At 40.8% G+C, this 20,101-nt stretch overlaps 1 protein-coding gene and 1 non-coding gene across 13 annotated transcripts in view; both read right to left on the reverse strand.

Annotated features, from left to right (window-relative positions):
• Positions 1 to 20,101, reverse strand: part of USP54 (ubiquitin specific peptidase 54) — a 144,104-nt gene that overhangs the window by 27,275 nt on the left and 96,728 nt on the right. For 9 of the 12 annotated variants that reach the window (XM_074382398.1, XM_074382396.1, XM_074382399.1 and 6 more), the window contains 7 exons: positions 14,878 to 15,027; positions 11,112 to 11,280; positions 8,816 to 8,986; positions 5,146 to 5,277; positions 4,592 to 4,972; positions 4,129 to 4,360; positions 1,955 to 2,088 (listed from right to left, as the gene is read on the reverse strand). In XM_074382398.1, coding sequence (XP_074238499.1) covers positions 1,955 to 2,088; positions 4,129 to 4,360; positions 4,592 to 4,972; positions 5,146 to 5,277; positions 8,816 to 8,986; positions 11,112 to 11,280; positions 14,878 to 15,027 — 1,369 coding nt within the window. The remainder of the gene's footprint in view (positions 1 to 1,954; positions 2,089 to 4,128; positions 4,361 to 4,591; positions 4,973 to 5,145; positions 5,278 to 8,815; positions 8,987 to 11,111; positions 11,281 to 14,877; positions 15,028 to 20,101) is intronic. The other 3 variants (XM_074382404.1, XM_074382403.1, XM_074382405.1) reach the window with 1 other exon arrangement.
• LOC120367535 (U6 spliceosomal RNA) lies at positions 3,496 to 3,602 on the reverse strand. Its single transcript, XR_005581902.1, has one exon. It is a non-coding gene; the product is annotated as a U6 spliceosomal RNA (small nuclear RNA).

A 20,101-nucleotide genomic window follows, 5' to 3' on the forward strand; every position in this document is an offset into this window, starting at 1 on the left:
AGCATGTTTACATGTATTATTTCATTTAATCATAATAACAACTTATGAAGTAGAAACTGTTATTACTCCCATTTTAGGAATAAGGAAACTGAGTCATAAAGAGGATAATTTGCCCCAGGTAAAACAAATGGGAAATAATGGAGCTAAATTATTATTGCTTTGTTATTATTATTATTATTATTATTGAGACAGAGTTTCGCTCTTGTTACCCAGGCTGGAGTGCAATGGCGCGATCTCGGCTCACTGCAACCTCCGCCTCCTGGGTTCAAGCAATTCTCCTGCCTCCCGAGTAGCTGGGACGACAGGCGTGTGCCACCATGCCCAGCTAATTTTTGTATTTTTAGTAAAGACGGGGTTTCACCGTGTTGACCAGGATGGTCTTGATCTCTTGAACTCGTGATCCACCCGCCTCGGCCACCCAAAGTGCTGGGATTATAGGCATAAGTCACTGCGCCCGGCCTAATGGAGCTAAAGTAAAGTCAAGTAGGTTAAATTCATAATCATGCTTTAATCATTAGAGAACACTTTCTACCAGGTGCTGTCACTGACTGACTGGGGAGCTTCAAGCATGTCATTTTCTCACCCTTAATTTCCACCACCTCTTTGAATTTGTAAATTGTTCACAGAAGTAAAAATCCCATTTCTTTTTTTTTTAATTCAATTTCATAAACTTTCTTGATGAATCCAAATAGAACTAGAAAGATGTCCATCATAAATTAAGTAAAAAATTGAGTGAGAGAATAAAAGGTATAGTATGACTTCATTTTACTTTTTTTTTTTTTTTGAGACGGAGTTTTGCTCTTGTTACCCAGGCTGGAGTGCAATGGCGCGATCTCGGCTCACCGCAACCTCCGCCTCCTGGGTTCAGGCAATTCTCCTGCCTCAGCCTCCCGAGTAGCTGGGACTACAGGCACGCGCCACCATGCCCAGCTAATTTTTTGTATTTTTAGTAGAGATGGGGTTTCACCACGTTGACCAGGATGGTCTTCATCTCTTGACCTCGTGATCCACCCGCCTCGGCCTCCCAAAGTGCTGGGATTACAGGCGTGAGCCACCGCGCCCGGCCCATTTTACTTTTTTAAATGGTGCTTACCCATATGTGTACATAAACTAGTCCAGAATTGAGGACTATTCAGGAGATCATGAGACTCCGTCTTTAGTGTACTAAAAAAATGATGGCTGTCTGAAGAGAAGGGAGAATTGTCTCATGCATGATTCATAAGTTTCTCAAAACAATGTTATTCAACAAGAAATAAATTAAAATGTGGAGAATAAACCAAATGTATCATTACAACGGGAAGCTCAAATTTCTTCCATGTGTCTCTAACTACTCGAGCCCAGGATTCCAGTGATATCTGCCTAGCATTGTTCTGCTCTGCCAGAAGTCCACAATCTTTAGTATACATATCTAAAAGGGTTCATGCCTTTTTATTACTGCTGCTGCAGGCTTTTCTTCCAGCTACCTCTAAGAATTTTCAGTCACTATCAACAGAATTGGTAGTAAGACTAAGATATTTAGGCAGGGATAAGGATAAATTTTAATTGCTTATTTCCGAGTTTTGCAAATAGCCTACATGTATCCCTACAGTATGTCAGTTCATAGTACTAAGCAATAAGAAATCTGTTTCCCAAGAGACTGTCCCTACACCAAGGAAAGCCCTAGAATTTATTCTCCTGAAAAACGGAGCTGTTATTAACACTGTTCCCCATATTTCTGTCCCTTCTTTCTCCCACAAGGGTTCTCTCCAGGTAAAAAGAAATAGGCAGGCTGTGATGGAAAACAAAAAGCAGATAAATCCAAAGATGGAGCAACTGAAATGACTCTACATTTACATTCTGATGCAATACTCAAACTGTAACTGCCCTCTAATTTCAAAAGTGTTCAGTTAAGGCTGGTCCCCAGACAAAACTGCTGGTCAAATCCAATCCTCAAATCCAGTGTCCTTCTGCTTACCTGAGAAAGGATGACTCTTTGTCCAGCCACCCATGGATGCTGTGGAGTCCACCTCCAGGATGCTACTGCTATGCGACTTTGGGATGTGACGCCAGGAAGGGACCAACCCAGCTGATCTCTTAGCACTTGAATCCCTTCAAAAGAGAACCCACAGTCTAGTGAAAGCATGACAGGGGGTTACAGCAACATTCCTAGGACTAAATATCTCAAAAAACAAACATCAAACTAATATAATTAGAGCTTCTGCTAAACTACTTCTAAAGAATTGAAACATCCATTCATTCTCCTATCTAATCTCATCTCACCTCATTCATATCTTGTGCATCTAGCACAGTATCTAGTACATAGTACATGTACAAAATCTGTTGAATGTATTAATGCACATACTGCTGTCATATTTATTGCCTTCTTTCTTACTAAACCTTGGTAGCATCTTCTCATAAGTAAAACTCAACAGGATCCTGTGGATAAGGAAGAATATTGGGGGAGCATGAAGATGCGGTTATCATCTTTGTAGAAGACATAATCATTCCTTTCAAAGCAGCTCAACTATTAGAAAACTGCCTTGGCTGGGCATGGTGGCTCACATCTTTAATGCCAGCAACTTTGGGAGGCCGAGGCAGGTGGATCATGAGGTCAAGAGACGGAGACCACTCTAGCCAACATGGTGAAACTCCATCTCTACTAAAAATACAAAAATAAGGTAGGCATGGTGGTGTGCACCTGTAGTCCCAGCTACTTGGGAGGCTGAGGTAGGAGAATTGCTTGATACCAGGAGGCAGAGGTTGCAGCGAGCTGAGATTGCGCCACTACATTCCAGCCTGGCAACAGAGTGAGACTCTGTCTCACAAAAAAAGAAAAGAAAAAGAAAAACTGCCCCTGTGGCAACTCAGTAAAAATAATGTATGGATACCTGAAATTTATAAAGCAAACTAAGCTTTATGTGCAGGGTGTAATGAGTGTTAATTAACTGTTATCACTATTATGATAGTATTAGCTTCATAAAACACAGAGTCCCAGTGACCCTAAAACAAAACAAAATGAAAACTATCCCAACTGGGTGTGGTGGCTCACACCTGTAATCTCAGTACTCTAGGGGGTTGAAGTGGGTAAATCACTTGAGCCCAGAAGTTCAGTTCCAGCCTGGGCAACATGGTGAAACTCCATCAATTAAAAAAAAAAAAAAAAAAAAAAAAGGCAGCAGCAACAACAAAACACTATCCCAAAGTAACATTTGTGTTTCTTCTCTGATTTTAGGATTACAAAAGTTTTAATTCACTAATCCATTATTTAATAATTTACTGTATATATTTAAGATGTACAACATGATGTTATGAGATAGAGATAGTAAAATGGTTACTATAATTGAAGGGAATTAACATACCCATCATCTCATATAGTTAACCATTTTTTTTGGCTTTTGTGGCAAGAGGAGTTAAAATCTACTCATTTACCATGAATCTCATAGGCAGCACAATTTTATTAATCGTAGTCCTCATGTTTTACATTAGATCCCTAGACTTGCTTATCGTACATACCTGAAAAATATGGACCGCTTCACAAATTTTTGTGTCACCTTTGAGCAGGGACTATGCTAATCTTCTCTGCATCATTCCAATTTTAGTGTATGTGCTACCAAAGCAAGCACTAAACAATTATTTCATTATCCTTAGCAAACTAACACAGAAACAGAAAACCAAATACCTATATTCTCACTTATAAGTGGGAGCTACATGATGAGAACACATGGACACAGAGAAGGGAACAACAGACACGGGCCTCTCGGAGGGTGGAAGGTGGGAGGAAGGAGATCAGGAAAAATAATTAGTGGGTAGTAGCTTAATATGTCGAGTAACAAAATAACATGTACAATGAACTATGACACAAGTTTATCTACATAACAAACCTGCACATGTACCCTCTGAACCTAAATTTTTAAAAATTATTTTATACATGATAACTGTACTTCAAATAGAAAGTTCTCTCTCCTTTCTCAAGTGCCTTTGTTATTCCTCCCAGAAGAGGGTGCTGTTGTTGTAGAAAGCTGACAGAGCATTTAGAGAGATGGTAGCAAAGGCCATCCCTCCACTTGACTAAGCCTTGCCTGAAAGCCCCAAGTAGGTGGCTCATGCTGCGGCAAGGGATAATGTCACTGTTCAAAGGCCAAATAATACCTGTAGACATTTGAGCTGTCAGGCAGGGCTGCATCCAGGCTGACAGGGCTGCTGCTATTCCTCTCACTGCTTTCATAGCCAGATTCCATTCGCTGGATTAGTCGGGGCTGCTGCTCTAAAAGGTGAGAGCCTGGCCGTGCTGGGCCCCAGCGCTTGTACTGGGGGCTTGATCCACCAAATTTAATGTCATAAGCAGGTGGCTTGCTTGGTTCATCTGGTGTCAATTCTTTAGCTATCCCAATCAAAAGACAGTTATGGAAAAGGAGGTAGATTTAGCATTTGCCTAAAATCAAGACCTAACTAACTCCTCCCTCTGGCTACTTATTCACTGAACTCATATTCCTAAAACACACAACATCAGAGTAAAAATGCCCCCTGCCAGATCTACCAGAAAACCCAGGTTTTAAAAAGACATAAATCAACTTTATTCAAAAGCCCAATTCTTCCCTAATTATCTCCTCACCTGAATCCTCAGAAAAGGGACTAAGTTGGGTATAGCCACAGTGCTTCCTTTTGTCCTTACTAAAGATACTGTCAATATTCAGAGATTCTCGTTTGGGTCTCCACGTTGGACGATACTTGCTGGAAGAACTGGATTTTGACTCACTGCTGGTACTCTCTATTTCCCAGTCATGAGAGTGCAAAGGCAGGGTCCTAGGAGGTTTTTTGTCTGGCTGTTCTCCTCCCCTACTGCCACAGTGAGAGCCTACATTGGTCTGAGAAGCCAGAGATGGTCTGTTATGGATCATATTGCTGACTGTCTCTTTAAAATCCCTCAGCCTATTGGTGCTGCTGGATGGTTTGGAGGCATTCCTAGGAGCCTGCTTCTCTTTCAGTGTTTCTCCTAAAAACACAAAGAATGAAAGAAACATAGATATTTAAAGTGATCATGGATAACAGACCCCAGTGTTGAAAAAGTAAAGTCCTTTGAGCAGAAAGGAGAAGCCAACAGTCTGGAGCATGACAGTAGTTTGATAGAGTGAATGAAGACGAAAGAATCAGTGCAGAGGGGCTTGCCTTCACTGTGGTATCCTGAGGCCTGAGGCTCATCACCTTTCCTCCTAACCCGACCAGAGCTCCTCTTTCGTTCTATCAGTGACCCTTTCTTGGATGTGTGTTTCTGACTGCATTCACTATCAGTCAAGTGTCCTGAAAAAAACAAAGAAATTGAGGTAAGCTGGTATCTGAGACTGACCTCCATCCTCCTGAGAACCTACCTAAAACTCCCTTTGGGAGTGCCACAAACTTAGAGTAACCATGGAACAGAAGCTTTAGGACATAGGCTATCTATGTCCTAGGTACTCTCAATGTAGGATTTCAGTGTAGGAACCTCCCAGTAGATAAACGCAGAGAAGTGCCAGGCGCAGTAACTCATGCCTATAATCCCGGCACTTTGGGAGGCTGAAGTGGGCAGTCAGGAGTTCAAGACCAGTCTGGCTAAGATGGCAAAACCCTGTCTCTACTAAAAATACAAAAATTACTTGGGCGTGGTGGCATGTGCCTGTAGTCCCAACTACAGTCTGAGGCATTAGAATCACTTGAATCCACAAGGTTGCAGTGAGCAAGGATCATGCCACTGCACTCCAGGCTGGATGACAGAGTAAGACTGTCTTAAAAAAAAAAAAGGATAAATGCAGAGAAGCTGGAAGCATCGAAATTTAATTTACAATGTCTCCTGAGCAATGATCAATCTCAATCCCACTCATAATCTTCCCCAGTGACCCAGAAGGGCTGATAACATGTTTCTAGGTAATTTTTTAAAGGCTGAAGTTTTAAAGATCATATTAAAAATGTTAGGTAGCCATATACTTTCACTCTCATAAACTGAAGAGAGTTTTCCCTTATTTAGTGACACATATCAAGTAAAATCTGATTTTCAGTACATCTGGTATTATCCTGGATACTCCAGACTTTGCCCACAAGAGCTCTGATTATATATGGCTTTAAGACTCAGTTATAAGCTTTTCTTAATTGTGGATAATTTAAAGGACATTTCAACTTTGATTAATTCTTATGCCTATCCCCTACCCATGTTATACAAAACTTGGCTCCATCCAGAGATTACACTTCATATTTCCTTAATACTAATCACTGGGAAACCCAGGAGAGCTGGGCTGTTTTATGTAACTTGCCCTGCTTCATGCCCACAATATGCAAATACATTGAGTATGATTTGATGACAGCAAAGGTCAGATTCTAAAGGATATAATCAACTAAAGTGCTGGAAGCCAGAGATGAATTAAGCAGGTAAATTAAGTTTAAAGATATGAAAAAAACAAAAAAACACACACAAAAAAAACCCTAGGTCAAATGCATAGAGAGCTAACAAAAATTTGTTTTCACATGATAGTATATGAAAATCCTTATACGTGTTCAGGCATCACGAACGTAGTGATATGAATACATATTTTAAATCAGTTGCCCCTTGGAATCTTGTATTGCTTTTATTTGGTCCTTTGCTAGCTCTTTGCCCACAAGAAAGATTTAAGAGAGAAGAAAATAACTTGGAACAGACCGGGCTCAAGCCTGTAATCCCAGCACTTTGGGAGGCCGAGGCGGGTGGATCACGAGGTCAAGAGATCAAGACCATCCTGGTCAACATGGTGAAACCCCGTCTCTACTAAAAATACTAAAAATTAGCTGGGCATGGTGGCGTGTGCCTGTAATCCCAGCTACTCAGGAGGCTGAGGCAGGAGAATTGCCTGAACCCAGGAGGCGGAGGTTGCGGTGAGCCGAGATCGCGCCATTGCACTCCAGCCTAGGCAACAAGAGCGAAACTCCGTCTCAAAAAAAAAAAAAAAAGAAAAGAAAAAAGAAAATAACTTGGAACAACTAAGTCTTATTAAATGTTAAACCAATGGGCATATTCTCCATTCCTCCCACCCTCACTACCAAAACCCCTAAACCATTAACACAAATCTTCCTCTACTAGAAAATACACTTAGTTCATCCTATGGCTTGGCTTCTTCCTGGTTCACAGTTTCAAAATGAGGGTCTAAAAAACTCACACCTGACACAATGCAGTAGTCATCAAAAGAAAGCCAACACAAATCTGACCAAACCTCTAGGTCCAACTACCAATTTACAAGAAATATAGGACATAGAAACATTTAAAGCATACCATAGGAATAAAATCAGCAAAATTCAGAATGTGGGAAATCTACAGGACAAAATACTTAGTTCTAGCAATAAATTGCAATTAAAAAATAGAGGAAAAAATATAGATTAAAAGAAATGCAAAAGACTTATCAACTCATCACAATGCATAGACCTCACTTAAATGCTGAGTCAAACACATAAACCATGAACATATTATGACATTTATAAGTGAATATTTAAATACTTTTTTGTTACCTGGCAGTTTTAAGGAATTATCATTACTATTTTTAAGTGTTATGATGCTACATTTAAAAAAGTGATTTCTTTTTTTTTTTTTTTTTGAGACGGAGTTTCACTCTTGTTACCCAGGCTGGAGTGCAATGGCGCGATCTCGGCTCACCGCAACCTCCGCCTCCTGGGTTCAGGCAATTCTCCTGTCTCAGCCTCCTGAGTAGCTGGGATTACAGGCACACGCCACCATGCCCAGCTAATTTTTTGTATTTTTCGTAGAGACGGGGTTTCACAATGTTGACCAGGATGGTCTCGATCTCTTGACCTCGTGATCCACCCGCCTCGGCCTCCCAAAGTGCTGGGATTACAGGCTTGAGCCACCGCGCCCGGCTTAAAAAAGTGGTTTCTTATGTATGAGCAACAGATACTAAAATACTTACGGAAAATGTGATATAATGCCTGGAATGTGCTTCAAAATAATCCAGGAGTGGGTAAGGGTACAGGTAAAACTAGATTGGCTGTGAGTTTTAATTACTGAAACTAGGTGATAGGTACACAAATGGGCAGTACACTATTCTGTATAGTTCTGAGTATCTTTGAAATTCTTGATCTTAAAAAAAAAAGCCCCCACAGCTTATAAACCAACCACCAATCTCAAACAATGAGCTCATGAATGCTTACAGTCCCTAAGAATATGGACACTATTCTATGTCTTAGGTATTCTATCTCCCAGAATAAACTTTTCATCTCAGCAGTCATCCATTGTTCTTCCTTGTATTGATTTCTTCCTCTAAATGGGCATATTCTCCTACAGATAAACAAAACAATTCAAGAATATTCTCTGTATGAAACTCACAATAACAAATAGATTATCTTTCATTCTTTTTTTTTTTTTTTTTAATCTTTCATTCTTTTGCTTCTCTATCCTTCAGGAAGCTTAGCAAGCTGACATGCAGTTGTCCCTCACCAATCCCATAAATAGGCCCCTTCTATCACAGCTCTTCACTTAGGACAAAGCCTGGCATGAGAACATGATGACATGTAAGACCACAAGGGTTTAACGGGGTACCACGGGAATCAAGAGGATAGGAGAAGAAAAGCAGACTTCAGAATAACCGCATCGATAATCACATTACAATCGTCTTTACTGACATGCTGCTATTGACAGGAGTATGTCCAATGGAGCATCATTGTTCATTCAGAAATGTGTTGCTTCTTTGTATTCAATTGCCCAAATTCTGTGCTATTCTGCCTCTGCGTAACAAACATTTCTGACTTGCCCCAGTTTATTTCTCTTAGGAGACTTTCTATGCAGGAATTGATTCAGGCAAGCAGGATCCTTTGTATAAGTCCCTACCTGTGTCCCGACTGCTCTGAGACATGGAATCATTCTCCACATTATAGATGACTGTCCCCTGAGAATCAGAAGAGAAGTGACTGACCACAGACTCATGGTGGGAATGTTTGTAGGGACAGCTCTCCGTTGAGGAATCTGTTCGAGTGTCACTTGAGATGGAGGGCTCCCTCCCTGAGGGAAGGAGGAAACATATATGCAAAGAGTGAGGAAAATGAACAGTGACAGAGAGAAGGAAAAGAGATGGACACAACAAAGCTCCATAAGGCAAGAACTTCCTAGATGCAAGTGTAAGAAGGATATGCTATACCATTGAGCCATTCTTCCCAACACCCAACTTCCAGATCACCCAGACGCACATAAAATTCCTTCCATCCCTGTCCCTACCTTGCTGAAGCCCTCACTTTGCCTGCCACTGTGAAAAAATGTGAGGGTCTTACAAAACCTATCGGGGGAAAAGCAGAAAAAATAAAAAAGCTGTGAAACGTAAGATTTATTTAGATGGAAAGTACCAGGCCAACCTGTCACACATAATCAGTTGTTCTCCTACCCCATAATCTTTCTCCTATACTGCCAAGAATGTCACTTACAATTTTTGAATTGATATTATAAGCATTTTTAATATCTCTGAGAAATTATAGGTGGTATTATTCATATGAAATACATTAGTATAAATTAGTTCAATCAGACTGCTTCCCTCTGAATACCTAGCTGAGATAAGCATAATAGGACAAATGGATATTTGATTGGAGAAGAGGTAGAACAGGTTTGGGTGGGGTATGAGAGGAGGAAGAAAGCATCAGGTTCGAAGCAGGAGAGAGGTACAAAGGGGAGAAAGAAAGATGTCAAAGTCAAGTATCTTCTCTTTCAAAATTATACTAAGGACTAGTATTAGATCAAGAAGAGTAAAAGAATATTTCTTACTCCTTTTCAGAAATCAAGCCAAAACTATTACATTATACCTCAAATATATTTTAAGATTCTGTGCGCTGCCTTAGAACTTTAGCCATCAAGCTGAAAATTGTTTTTACATAAAGTCATTACTTAAGCTCTAAACAATTAACTTAGAAGTGAACAACTAATTCATAAGCAGAGGAATATCACTACTGGGCATGAATTTTTTATTCCCCAAGACAGAGTCTTGCTATGTTGCCCAGGCTAATCTCTAATTTCAGGGCTCAATCGATCCTCCCACCTCGGCCTCCCAAAGCAGCTGGGATTACAGGCATACACCACCTGCCAGGCTACATGTTTGCAATTTTAAAACAAAAATATCTCATGCCAAACAAAATAACTAGCTTCGTAGTGGCTCAAATAAAACAACTCATTAAGTCACTGTTAAATTGCTAATAAAAACCAGTCATCCTCAGCTGGGTGCAGTGGCTCATGCCTGTAATCCCAGCACTTTGGGAGGCCAAGGTGGATGGATCACCTGAGGTCAGGAATTCGAGACCAGCCTGGCCAACACGGTGAAACGCTGTCTCTACTAAAAATACACAAATTAGCTGGGTATGGTGGCAGGCACCTGTAATCCCAACTCAGGAGGCTGAGGCAGGAGAATCACAGTGACCCATGATGACACCATTGCACTCCAGCCTGGACAACAGAGTGAGACTCTGTCTCAAAAAAAAAAAAAAAAAAAAAAAAAATCAGTCATCCTCACCAATATTAGAAGGCTAAATATTGAGTCTCACAAACTTATTATCTCAGTCTAAATAAATATCCTTTAATCTCTTTTTCACTTCTGAGTTGAGGCCAAGTGATTTAAGCAACATTCTTGACAACTGAAGGAAATAAAGGATGGCATAAGTTAGGCTTCAGCACAAGTTGGCACTTCTTTTTATTTATTTTTATTTTTATTTTTTATTATTATTATTTTTTGAGACGGAGTTTCGCTCTTGTTACCCAGGCTGGAGTGCAATGGCATGATCTCAACTCACCGCAACCTCCACCTCCTGGGTTCAGGCAATTCTCCTGCCTCAGCCTCCTGAGTAGCTGGGATTACAGGCACGTGCCACCATGCCCAGCTAATTTTTTGTATTTTTAGTAGAGACAGGGTTTCACCATGTTGACCAGGATGGTCTCGATCTCTTGACCTCGTGATCCACCCACCTCGGCCTCCCAAAGTGCTGGGATTACAGGCGTAAGCCACCGCACCCGGTGGCACTTCTTTCTTACTTCTAATGAATCCTCTTTCTCCAAGCTAGGTTATGTGCTAAGCACATAACTAAGTATGAGTCCCATCTGTTTGATCACATGGGATGAGGGAAGAGGAGAGGTAAAGAGCCAGGCTACTCACCTGAATCTTCACTATCATAGCATGTCCTGCTGTATGACTGGAACTCAGCTTGGGAAGGCAGGTCCTGGGTGGACACTGGAGTACCTTGGGGATCTGCATAAAGCAGCAGCAGGGGCTGATAATGCCCCTTGATGCATTTGGTCACCACATCCTTCCACTTGGGCCCAATCTGAACCAGAAACAATCAGAAGAACATGACAATTATACTTCATATCCACAATTCACAACATATCTTTCTGTTCTGTTTTTCTAATAAAAATAAAAGAGATGGGCCGGGCGCAGTGGCTCACACCTGTAATCCCAGCACTTTGGGAGGCCACGGCAGGTGGATCACGAGGTCAAGAGATCGAGACCATCCTAGTCAACATAGTGAAACCCCATCTCTACTAGAAAAATACAAAAAATTAGCTGGGCATGGTGGTGCGTGCCTGTAATCCCAGCTACTCAGGAGGCTGAAGCAGAATTGCCTGAACCCAGGAGGCGGAGGTTGCAGTGAGCTGAGATCGCGCCATTGCACTCCAGCCTGGGTAACAAGAGTGAAACTCCGTCTCAAAAAAAAAAAGAAAAGAAAAGAGATGAAAAGACAAGAATTGGGTAAAAAGACAGCAAATGAGATCTCAGACTTGGCCAGGCATGGTGGTTCACGCCTGTAATCCCAGCACTTTGGGAGCCCGAGGGGGCAGATCATGAGGTCAAGAGATCAAAACCATCCTGGCCAACACAATGAAACCCCATCTTTACTAAAAATTAAAAAAATAGCTGGGCATAGTGGCACGTGCCTGTAGTCCCAGGAGGCTGAGGCAGGAGAATTGTTTTAACCCAGGAGGCAGACGTTGCAGTGAGCAGAGATTGCGCCACTACACTCCATCCAGCCTGGCGATAGAATAAGACTCCATCTCAAAAAAAAAAAAAGAGATCTCAGACTTAATACTTTTTTTTAAATTAATTTTTTTTTTTTTTTTTTTTTTTTTTTTTGCTAAGTGCTTTTAAAAAGCATTAAAATCCTACAGGAGAATAAAAGAATGAATAAAATTACTTTTATTTCTGTGAACCATCAGCTTAGTTGTAAAACAGGAATAAAAGTTCTCAAAGGTGGATATGCTATGTGAAGGAACTTCAGCTGCCTTGGTGACCCATTTCTTTTCACAGACATCAGATTAAAGCCCTCAATATAAATTTGCATTTCCATAGTTTTCTCCCAAATATTAAAATTACTTTCACGAAGCTGAAGAGCACACAGAAACTCTCTCACAGACTGCCTCAGAACAACATTCAGTTTTAGAGTTCACACATGGTAGGATACAAAATGTCAAACTGCTTAGAATAGACAACTGAACTTCTCGGCCTTAGTCCTGTGCTGGATTCAGCTCTGTTACCACAGTGGAAAAGAATGAGAGAACAGCCATGGAATCCATCCAACCCAGTCCTCAAACTCACCCCATTTTAAGTTTGAACCAGTCATATTTCTTAGACAATGTGCTGCTCTTGGAGTTGGACAACTAGCATAGTGATATGTTCACAATAGATGTCTAGCAAATTTATAACTGAGTTATTATTTTAATTAAAACATTTATATGCTCTTCACATATTAATATAATCATATTTACTACCTTGTAAGGGTATTTTTAAATAAAAACCCTAAAGCTAAAAGACTTCATATAAATTACCCCAAACTACAACACCACAAAAGAGACAAAGAAAAGAAACAGGGAATTTGACAAATCCTTTACTTTTTGTGGAAAACACTGCTTAAAGTCTGTGGATTGGTATAGATTATAGTCACACCTTATCCCCTTATCTGCTAACCTTATCGCAAGCAGTGTCCTAACTCAAGCAGATCATATAAACCACTTCAACCACAAACTCTGTGGTTTAGACAGTACCAACTTTCCTGCGTTAAGTGTCATTATAATCCTACATTCCTTATACTATTCCCAAACACGTTACTCTGTGATGTGCAACAGAGTATGAGGCACTTCAGGGAGATAACAAAGAATAATTTATAGCAGCCCTGAGACAAAGTAGTACCCACTGATAACTCCAAGATCTGAAATTCCGAACTCTGTATTATTAACCTTATAACTTTGAGAAATTAGAGTGTTCCTACTCAAATCGTTCAATAAACACATTTAAAAAAACAAACAACAACAACAAAAGACCTTTCCTCTCTAGGTTTCCAGCTTCCAAGAAGACAAAGAAAAGAAGGAATATGGCATGCCAAAAAGGGCTGTGGCTATGACCTGTGCCCGATGCATGCCCAAGGGCAAGGCTATTAAGAAGTTTCTCATTCAAGGCTGGGCACAGTGGCTCATGCCTGTAATCCCAGCGCTTTGGGAGGCTGAGGCAGATGGATAGCTTAAGGTCAAGAGTTCAAGACCAGCCAACATGGAGAAACTCTGTCTCTACTAAAAATATAAAAATTAGCTAGGTGTGGTAGTGTGCACCTGTAATCCCAGCTGCTCAGGAAGCTGAGGCATGAGAATCACTTGAGTCCGGGGAGTGAAGGTTGCAGTGAGCCGAGACCATGCCACTACACTCCAACCTGGGTGACAGAGCAGAATCCCATCTCAAAAAAACAAAAATAAAAAGAAGTTTCTCATTCAAAACATAGTAAAGGCTGCAGCTGTCAAGGACATTTCTAAAGTAAATTTCTTCGATGCCTATGTGCTTCCTAAGCTGTATGTAAAACTGCATTACTACGTGAGTTGTGCCATTCACAGTAAGGTAGTCAGGAATCAATCTCCCCAGGCCCAAACGGTGTTAACATCCCCAGCCAAATTTAGACCTTCAAGTACTGACCCATGAACTCCACCAAAGCCCACATAAGCAGCTGACTCCTCAGGACCGAAGAAAAACTACTTTCAAGCAAAAAAAAAACAAAAACGAAAAAAGGAGATTATACTTTAAAAAACATACTTTGGGCCAGGCACTGTGGTTCACACCTGTAATCCCAACACTTTCGCAGGTTGAGGAGGGAGGATCACTCGAGCCCAGGAGTTCAAGACCAACCTGGGTAACACAGTGAGATCCCCCAATCTCTAAAACAAACAAACAAAAAATTTTAACTACCTGGGTGTGATGGCCACGCACCCGTAGTTGCAGCTACTCAGGAGACTAAGGTGAGCAGCATTCAGCTGTTTTGTATTTATAGATGACAAAATATTTTATTTTATTTAATAAAACTTTCCTATCCTCAAAGAACTAACCATCTTCAGGGGAAGAGAAGATGATACTCTCATAAATTCAATAGGCAGACAGACACAAAAATATAAAATAGGCTGGGCACAGTAGATCACGCCTGTAATCCCACCACTTCGGGAGGCCGAGAAGAGTGGATCACGAGGTCAGGAGTTCGAGAACAGCCTGGCCAATACAGTGAAACCACGTTTCTACTAAAAATACAAAAATTCACTGGATATGGTGGCACACACCTGTAGTCCCAGCTACTTGGGAGGCTGAGGCAGGAGAATCACTTGAACCAGGAGGTGAAGGTTGCAGTGAGCCAAGAACATGCCATTGCACTCCAGCCTGAGTGACAGAGTAAGACTCTGTCTCAAAAAAAAAAAAAAAAAAAAAAAAGCTCATGATGGATTAAAGGTTAAAAAAAAAAAACAAAAAATATATATATGTTTTATGGAAATGTGGGGAGGTTCCATTCAAAATTATGGAAAATGAAACACTAAAGAGAAATAATTATTCTTTTTTTTTTTTTTTCTGATACTGTTGTAGTCACCAAATACTTCAAAAGGGGTTTGACTGTTCCTACCTCCTTGACATGAGCATCATCAAAGTACATCCATTTGCGGATCTTGGTTTGAAAAAAGAATGTAGAATAATGTTTGCCATAGTAACAAATCATTCCAACTAAGTACAGTTCAGATTGCTTGGCCCGGTCATCTGTCACTCTGAAAAAGAGCTGTGGGGAAAGAAGAGAAAAGAAGCATAGTCACATATTCAGCCATCGCACATCATCTCTCAGGAGACTCCACTGATATTTCTTAAGTAAGGTACTGACTTCTCTTCCCTCCAGTCTAAGATTTTTGTTAGTTTAGATTATCATCAGAAATTAACCTCAGTCCTTTGTAAGAACAAAGTGAGAGGGCTATTTGATGCCAGGAGTTCGAGAACAGCCTAGACTAGATGACAAGACTATCTTTAGGCCCAGTATGGTGGCTCATGTCTATAATCCCTACACTTTGGGAGGCTGAGGTGAGCAAATCTCTTGAGGTTAGGAGTGTGAGACCAGTCTGGTCAACACAGTGAAACCCCATCTCTACTAAAAATACAAAAATCAGGCCAGGCGCAGTGGCTCACACCTATAATCCCAGCACTTTGGAAGGCCGAGGTGGGTGGATCACGAGGTCAAGAGATCGAGACCATCCTGGTCAACCCCGTCTCTACTAAAAATATAAAAATTAGAGAGATCCAAGATGGCTGATCACTAGCAGCTCAAGATTGTAGCTCCCAGTGAAAGCGCAAAGAACGAGAGGACGCCACACCTTCACATGAATTCTTGTTGCTCACGCACCAGGAGATTCCCAGCAGAGGAGCCCCACGGGTCGCCAGCGCGACTCTTGTAACCGGCGAGGTGGTTTTGCCAGTGCCTTGGAGCGTCGCTTCTTGGTGCAGAGTCAGAAAAGCACCATCAATCTTAACGCCGCTGATTTAGTCGGCGCAGTGGGTTGTTCAGATTTTCGGCGCTGAGAATCAATAAGTTGGACGTCCAATCAGAAACCGAATTACAAAGACGGTAAATACAAAGACCACAGATGGATAAATCTACAACGAAGGGAAGAAAACAGCCAAAAAAGGCTGAGAATACCCAAGATCAGAACACCTCTCCCTCAGCAGGGAATCACAGTTCCTCATCAGCAATGGAACAAGGCTTGATGGAGAACGAGTGTGTTCCAATTACAGAAGCAGGCTTCAAAATGTGGATAATGAGAAACTTCTGTGAATTAAAAGAACTTGTTTTAACCCAATCCAAAGAAACTAAGAACTTTGAAAAAAGATTTGACGAAATGTTAACCAGAATACACAATTTAGAGAGGAATATAAATGAACTGATGGAGCTGAAAAACACAATACGAGAACTTCATGAAGTATGCACAAGTTTTAACAGCCGAATTGATCAAGCAGAAGAAAGGATATCAGAGGTCGAAGACCAACTCAATGAAATAAAACGAGAAGACAAGATTAGAGAAAAAAGGATAAAAAGGAATGAGCAAAGTCTCCAAGAAATATGGGACTATGTGAAAAGACCTAATCTACGCTTGATAGGTGTACCTGAATGTGACGAAGAGAATGAATCCAAGCTGGAAAATACGCTTCAGGACATTATTCAGGAAAATTTTCCCAACCTAGTAAGGCAGGATAATATTCAACTCCAGGTAATACAGAGAACACCACAGAGATATTCCTCAAGAAGAGCAACTCCAAGGCACATAATCGTCAGATTCACCAGGGTTGAAATGAAGGAGAAAATACTAAGGGCAGCCAGAGAGAAAGGTCAGGTTACCCACAAAGGGAAGCCTAGCAGACTTACAGCAGATATCTCAGCAGAAACCCTACAAGCCAGAAGAGAGTGGGGACCAATATTCAACATCCTTAAAGAAAAGAACTTTCAACCCAGAATTTCACCTCCAGCCAAACTAAGCTTCACAAGTGAAGGAAAAATAAAGTTTTTTTGTGAATAAGCAAGCACTCAGAGATTTCATCACCACCAGGCCTGCTTTACAAGAGCTTCTGAAAGAACCACTACACACAGAAAGGAACAAACAGTATCAGCCTTTCTAAAAAAATACCAAAAAGAGCATCAATATTATGAAGAATTTACATCAACTAATGGGCAAAATAGCCAGCTAATATTAAATGGCAGTATTAAACTCACATATATTATTATTAATTCTAAATTTAAATTGACTAAATCCCCCAATCCAAAGACAGGCAATTTGAATAAAAAACTAAAACCCATCAGTATGCTGCATCCAGACCCATCTCACATTCAAGGATACACAAAGACTCAAAACAAGGGATGGAGAAGGATTTACCAACCAAACAGAGAGCTAAAATAAATAAATAAAAAGCAGAAGTTATAATTAAGCAACAAAGACCAAAAGAAGCAAAGAAGGACATTATATAATGATAAAAGGATCAATGCAACAACAAGAAGAGCTAAAGATCCTAAATATATATGCACCCAATACAGGAATACGCAGACATACAAGACTTATAAAGAGACTTAGACTCCCACATAATAATAGTGGGAGACTTCAACATTAATATTAGACAGATCAGTGAGACAGAAAATTAACAATGATATCCAGGACTTGAACTCAGAGCTGGAACAAGTAAATGTAATTAACATTTATAGAACTCTCCACTTTAAATATACAAAACATACACTCTTATCAGTACCACATCATATCAACTTAGAAGTTTAAACGAAATGTTGGTTGGCTCCTTGTTTGTCATTCTCTTCCCTCATTGTCTTTTATATCTCCATAATTAAGGACAATTATAGGCATACCCATATTTAGATTGCATTCTAGCCCAGGCAATAAAGGAATACCCCCATCCTCTCTCCCTCTTCCTCTTTCTTTTTCTTCCTCTTCTTTATTCTTTTTCTTATAAAAAAAAAAAATGTGTTTCACATTAAACCACCCAATAAATATTGCCTTATTTTCATCATAAAGATGGAAAAAAACAAAAATTGACACTTGAAATGGTAGCAGACTGTGACTGTATTGCAAGAGATTGAATTAGCCCATACATCACCAGAAAAATATATGTAGAGTGCTACAAACTCTGGATTTACCATCATCTCATAGCCTGTGAACTGAAATAGTTCATAACTCTGATCAATGTGAACATTTAACTTTCATAAAAAAAAAAACAAAAAAAAAACAAAGGTTTGTGCTAGTGATACACAGAGGGCAAGGTAGTGGTTACAAAAATATATATATATATAAATTAGCTGGGCCTGGTGGCGCATGCCTGTAGTCCCAGCTACTCGGGAGGCTGAGGCAGGAGAAGGGTTTGAACCCAGGAGACAGAGGTTGCGGTGAGCCGAGATCGCGCCATTGCACTCCAGCCTGGGTAACAAGAGCGAAACTCCGTTCCCCCCACCAAAAAAAAAAAATCAGCTGGGCATGGTGGTGCATCCCTGTAATCCCAGCTATTCAGGAGACTGAGGCAGGAGAATCACTTGAACACAGGAGGCAGAGGTTGCAGTGAACCGAGATCACAACACTGCACTTCAGTCTGGGTGACAGAGTAAGACTCCATCTCAAAAAACAAAAAAACCCTATGTTTACAAAAAAATTTTTTGTAATTAGCCAGATATGGTAAGTGCACACTTAAAGTCTTAGCTGCTCGGGAGGCTGAGGTGGGAGGATCCTTTGAGCCCAGGAGTTCGAAGCTGCAGTGCCATACTTGTGCCATACTCCACTCCAACCTGGGACAAATCAAGAACCTGTCTAGTAAAAAAATATTTTTTTTAATTAAAAAAAAAAAAAAACTGACCAGGCATGGTGGCTAATGCTGTAACCCCAGCACTTCAGGAGGCTAAGGCAAGAGGATCCTTTGAGCCCAGCAGTTCAAGACCAGCCTGGGCAACAAAGCCAGACCCTGTCTCCACAAAAAATAAAAAATTACCTGGGCATGGTAGTGTCCACCTGAAGCCCCAGCTACTCAGGAGGCTGAGGCAGGAGGATCACTTGAGCCCAAGAGGTCAAGGTTACAGTGAGCCATGTTTGTACCACTATATTCCAGCCTGGGTGACAGAGCAAGGCCCTGTCTCAAAAAAAGAAAAAAATTAACCTAAAAAGGCAAAAAGTAAGGAAAAGCAAGACAGATAGTGGCCAATAAACTGGTATGATGATGAACTTTCTTCATATCTTTCAATAATTTTCTTACTAGGGCCTATCATAGAGGAGTCAGAAAAGTTAGATTTAAAAGAAAACAAAAACAAAAACAAACCTAGCTGGGTGCAGTGCCTCACACCTGTAATCTTAGCACTTTGGGAGGCCCAGGCGGGCAAATTGCCTGAGGTCAGGAGTTCAAGACCAGCCTGACCAACATCATGAAACCCCATCTCTACTAAAAATACAAAAAAATTAGACGGCCGTGGTAGTGGGTGCCTGTAATCCCAGCTACTCAGGAGGCTGAGGCCTGAGAATCGCTTGAAGTCAGGAGGCAGAGCTTGCAGTGAGCTGAAATTGCACCACTGCACTACAGCCTGGGTGACAGAGTGAGACTCTGTCTCAAAAAAAAAAAAAGAGGCCGGGCGCGGTGGCTCAAGTCTGTAATCCCAGCACTTTGGGAGGCCGAGGCGGGTGGACCACGAGGTGGAGAGATCGAGACCATCCTGATCAACATGGTGAAACCCCGTCTCTACTAAAAATACAAAAACATTAGCTGGGCATGGTGGCACGTGCCTGTAATCCCAGCTACTCAGGAGGCTGAGGCAGGAGAATTGCCTGAACCCAGGAGGTGGAGGTTGCGGTGAGCCGAGATCGCGCCATTGCACTCCAGCCTGGGTAACAAGAGCGAAACTCCGTCTCAAAAAAAAAAGAAAGAAAAAAAGGAAAGCCCTCTGTCTACCTGTCTAGTTTCAACAGCTTTTTTATCAGCTGACCCCACAAATAAAATTTTCTTGTTAATAACCTACATAGGGAGCAATGCAGCCATGCTGGCTATCAGCATATCAATTCCCAGGTACCCAACACAATCCTAAGTGCTAAGAGACATATTTAAGAAGAAAAAAAAATGGATTCTGGCCTTGAGTAACTTATTTGGTTGAAAAAACAATCATGAAAGTTAAACCTTGAGCTTCAAGTAGTGATAAATTAAAACAACAACAACAACAACAAAAACAGAACAATACAGAATATGTAGGTGACAGAAATTTAGAAGAAATAATTGCTTTTTGTTTTTAAGAGACAGGATCTTGCTATGCTGCCTGGGCTACAGTATAATGGCTATTCACA

The sequence above is a fragment of the Saimiri boliviensis genome, chromosome 12 (assembly GCF_048565385.1).
Source record: "Saimiri boliviensis isolate mSaiBol1 chromosome 12, mSaiBol1.pri, whole genome shotgun sequence".
NCBI classification, from domain to species: Eukaryota; Metazoa; Chordata; class Mammalia; order Primates; family Cebidae; genus Saimiri; species Saimiri boliviensis.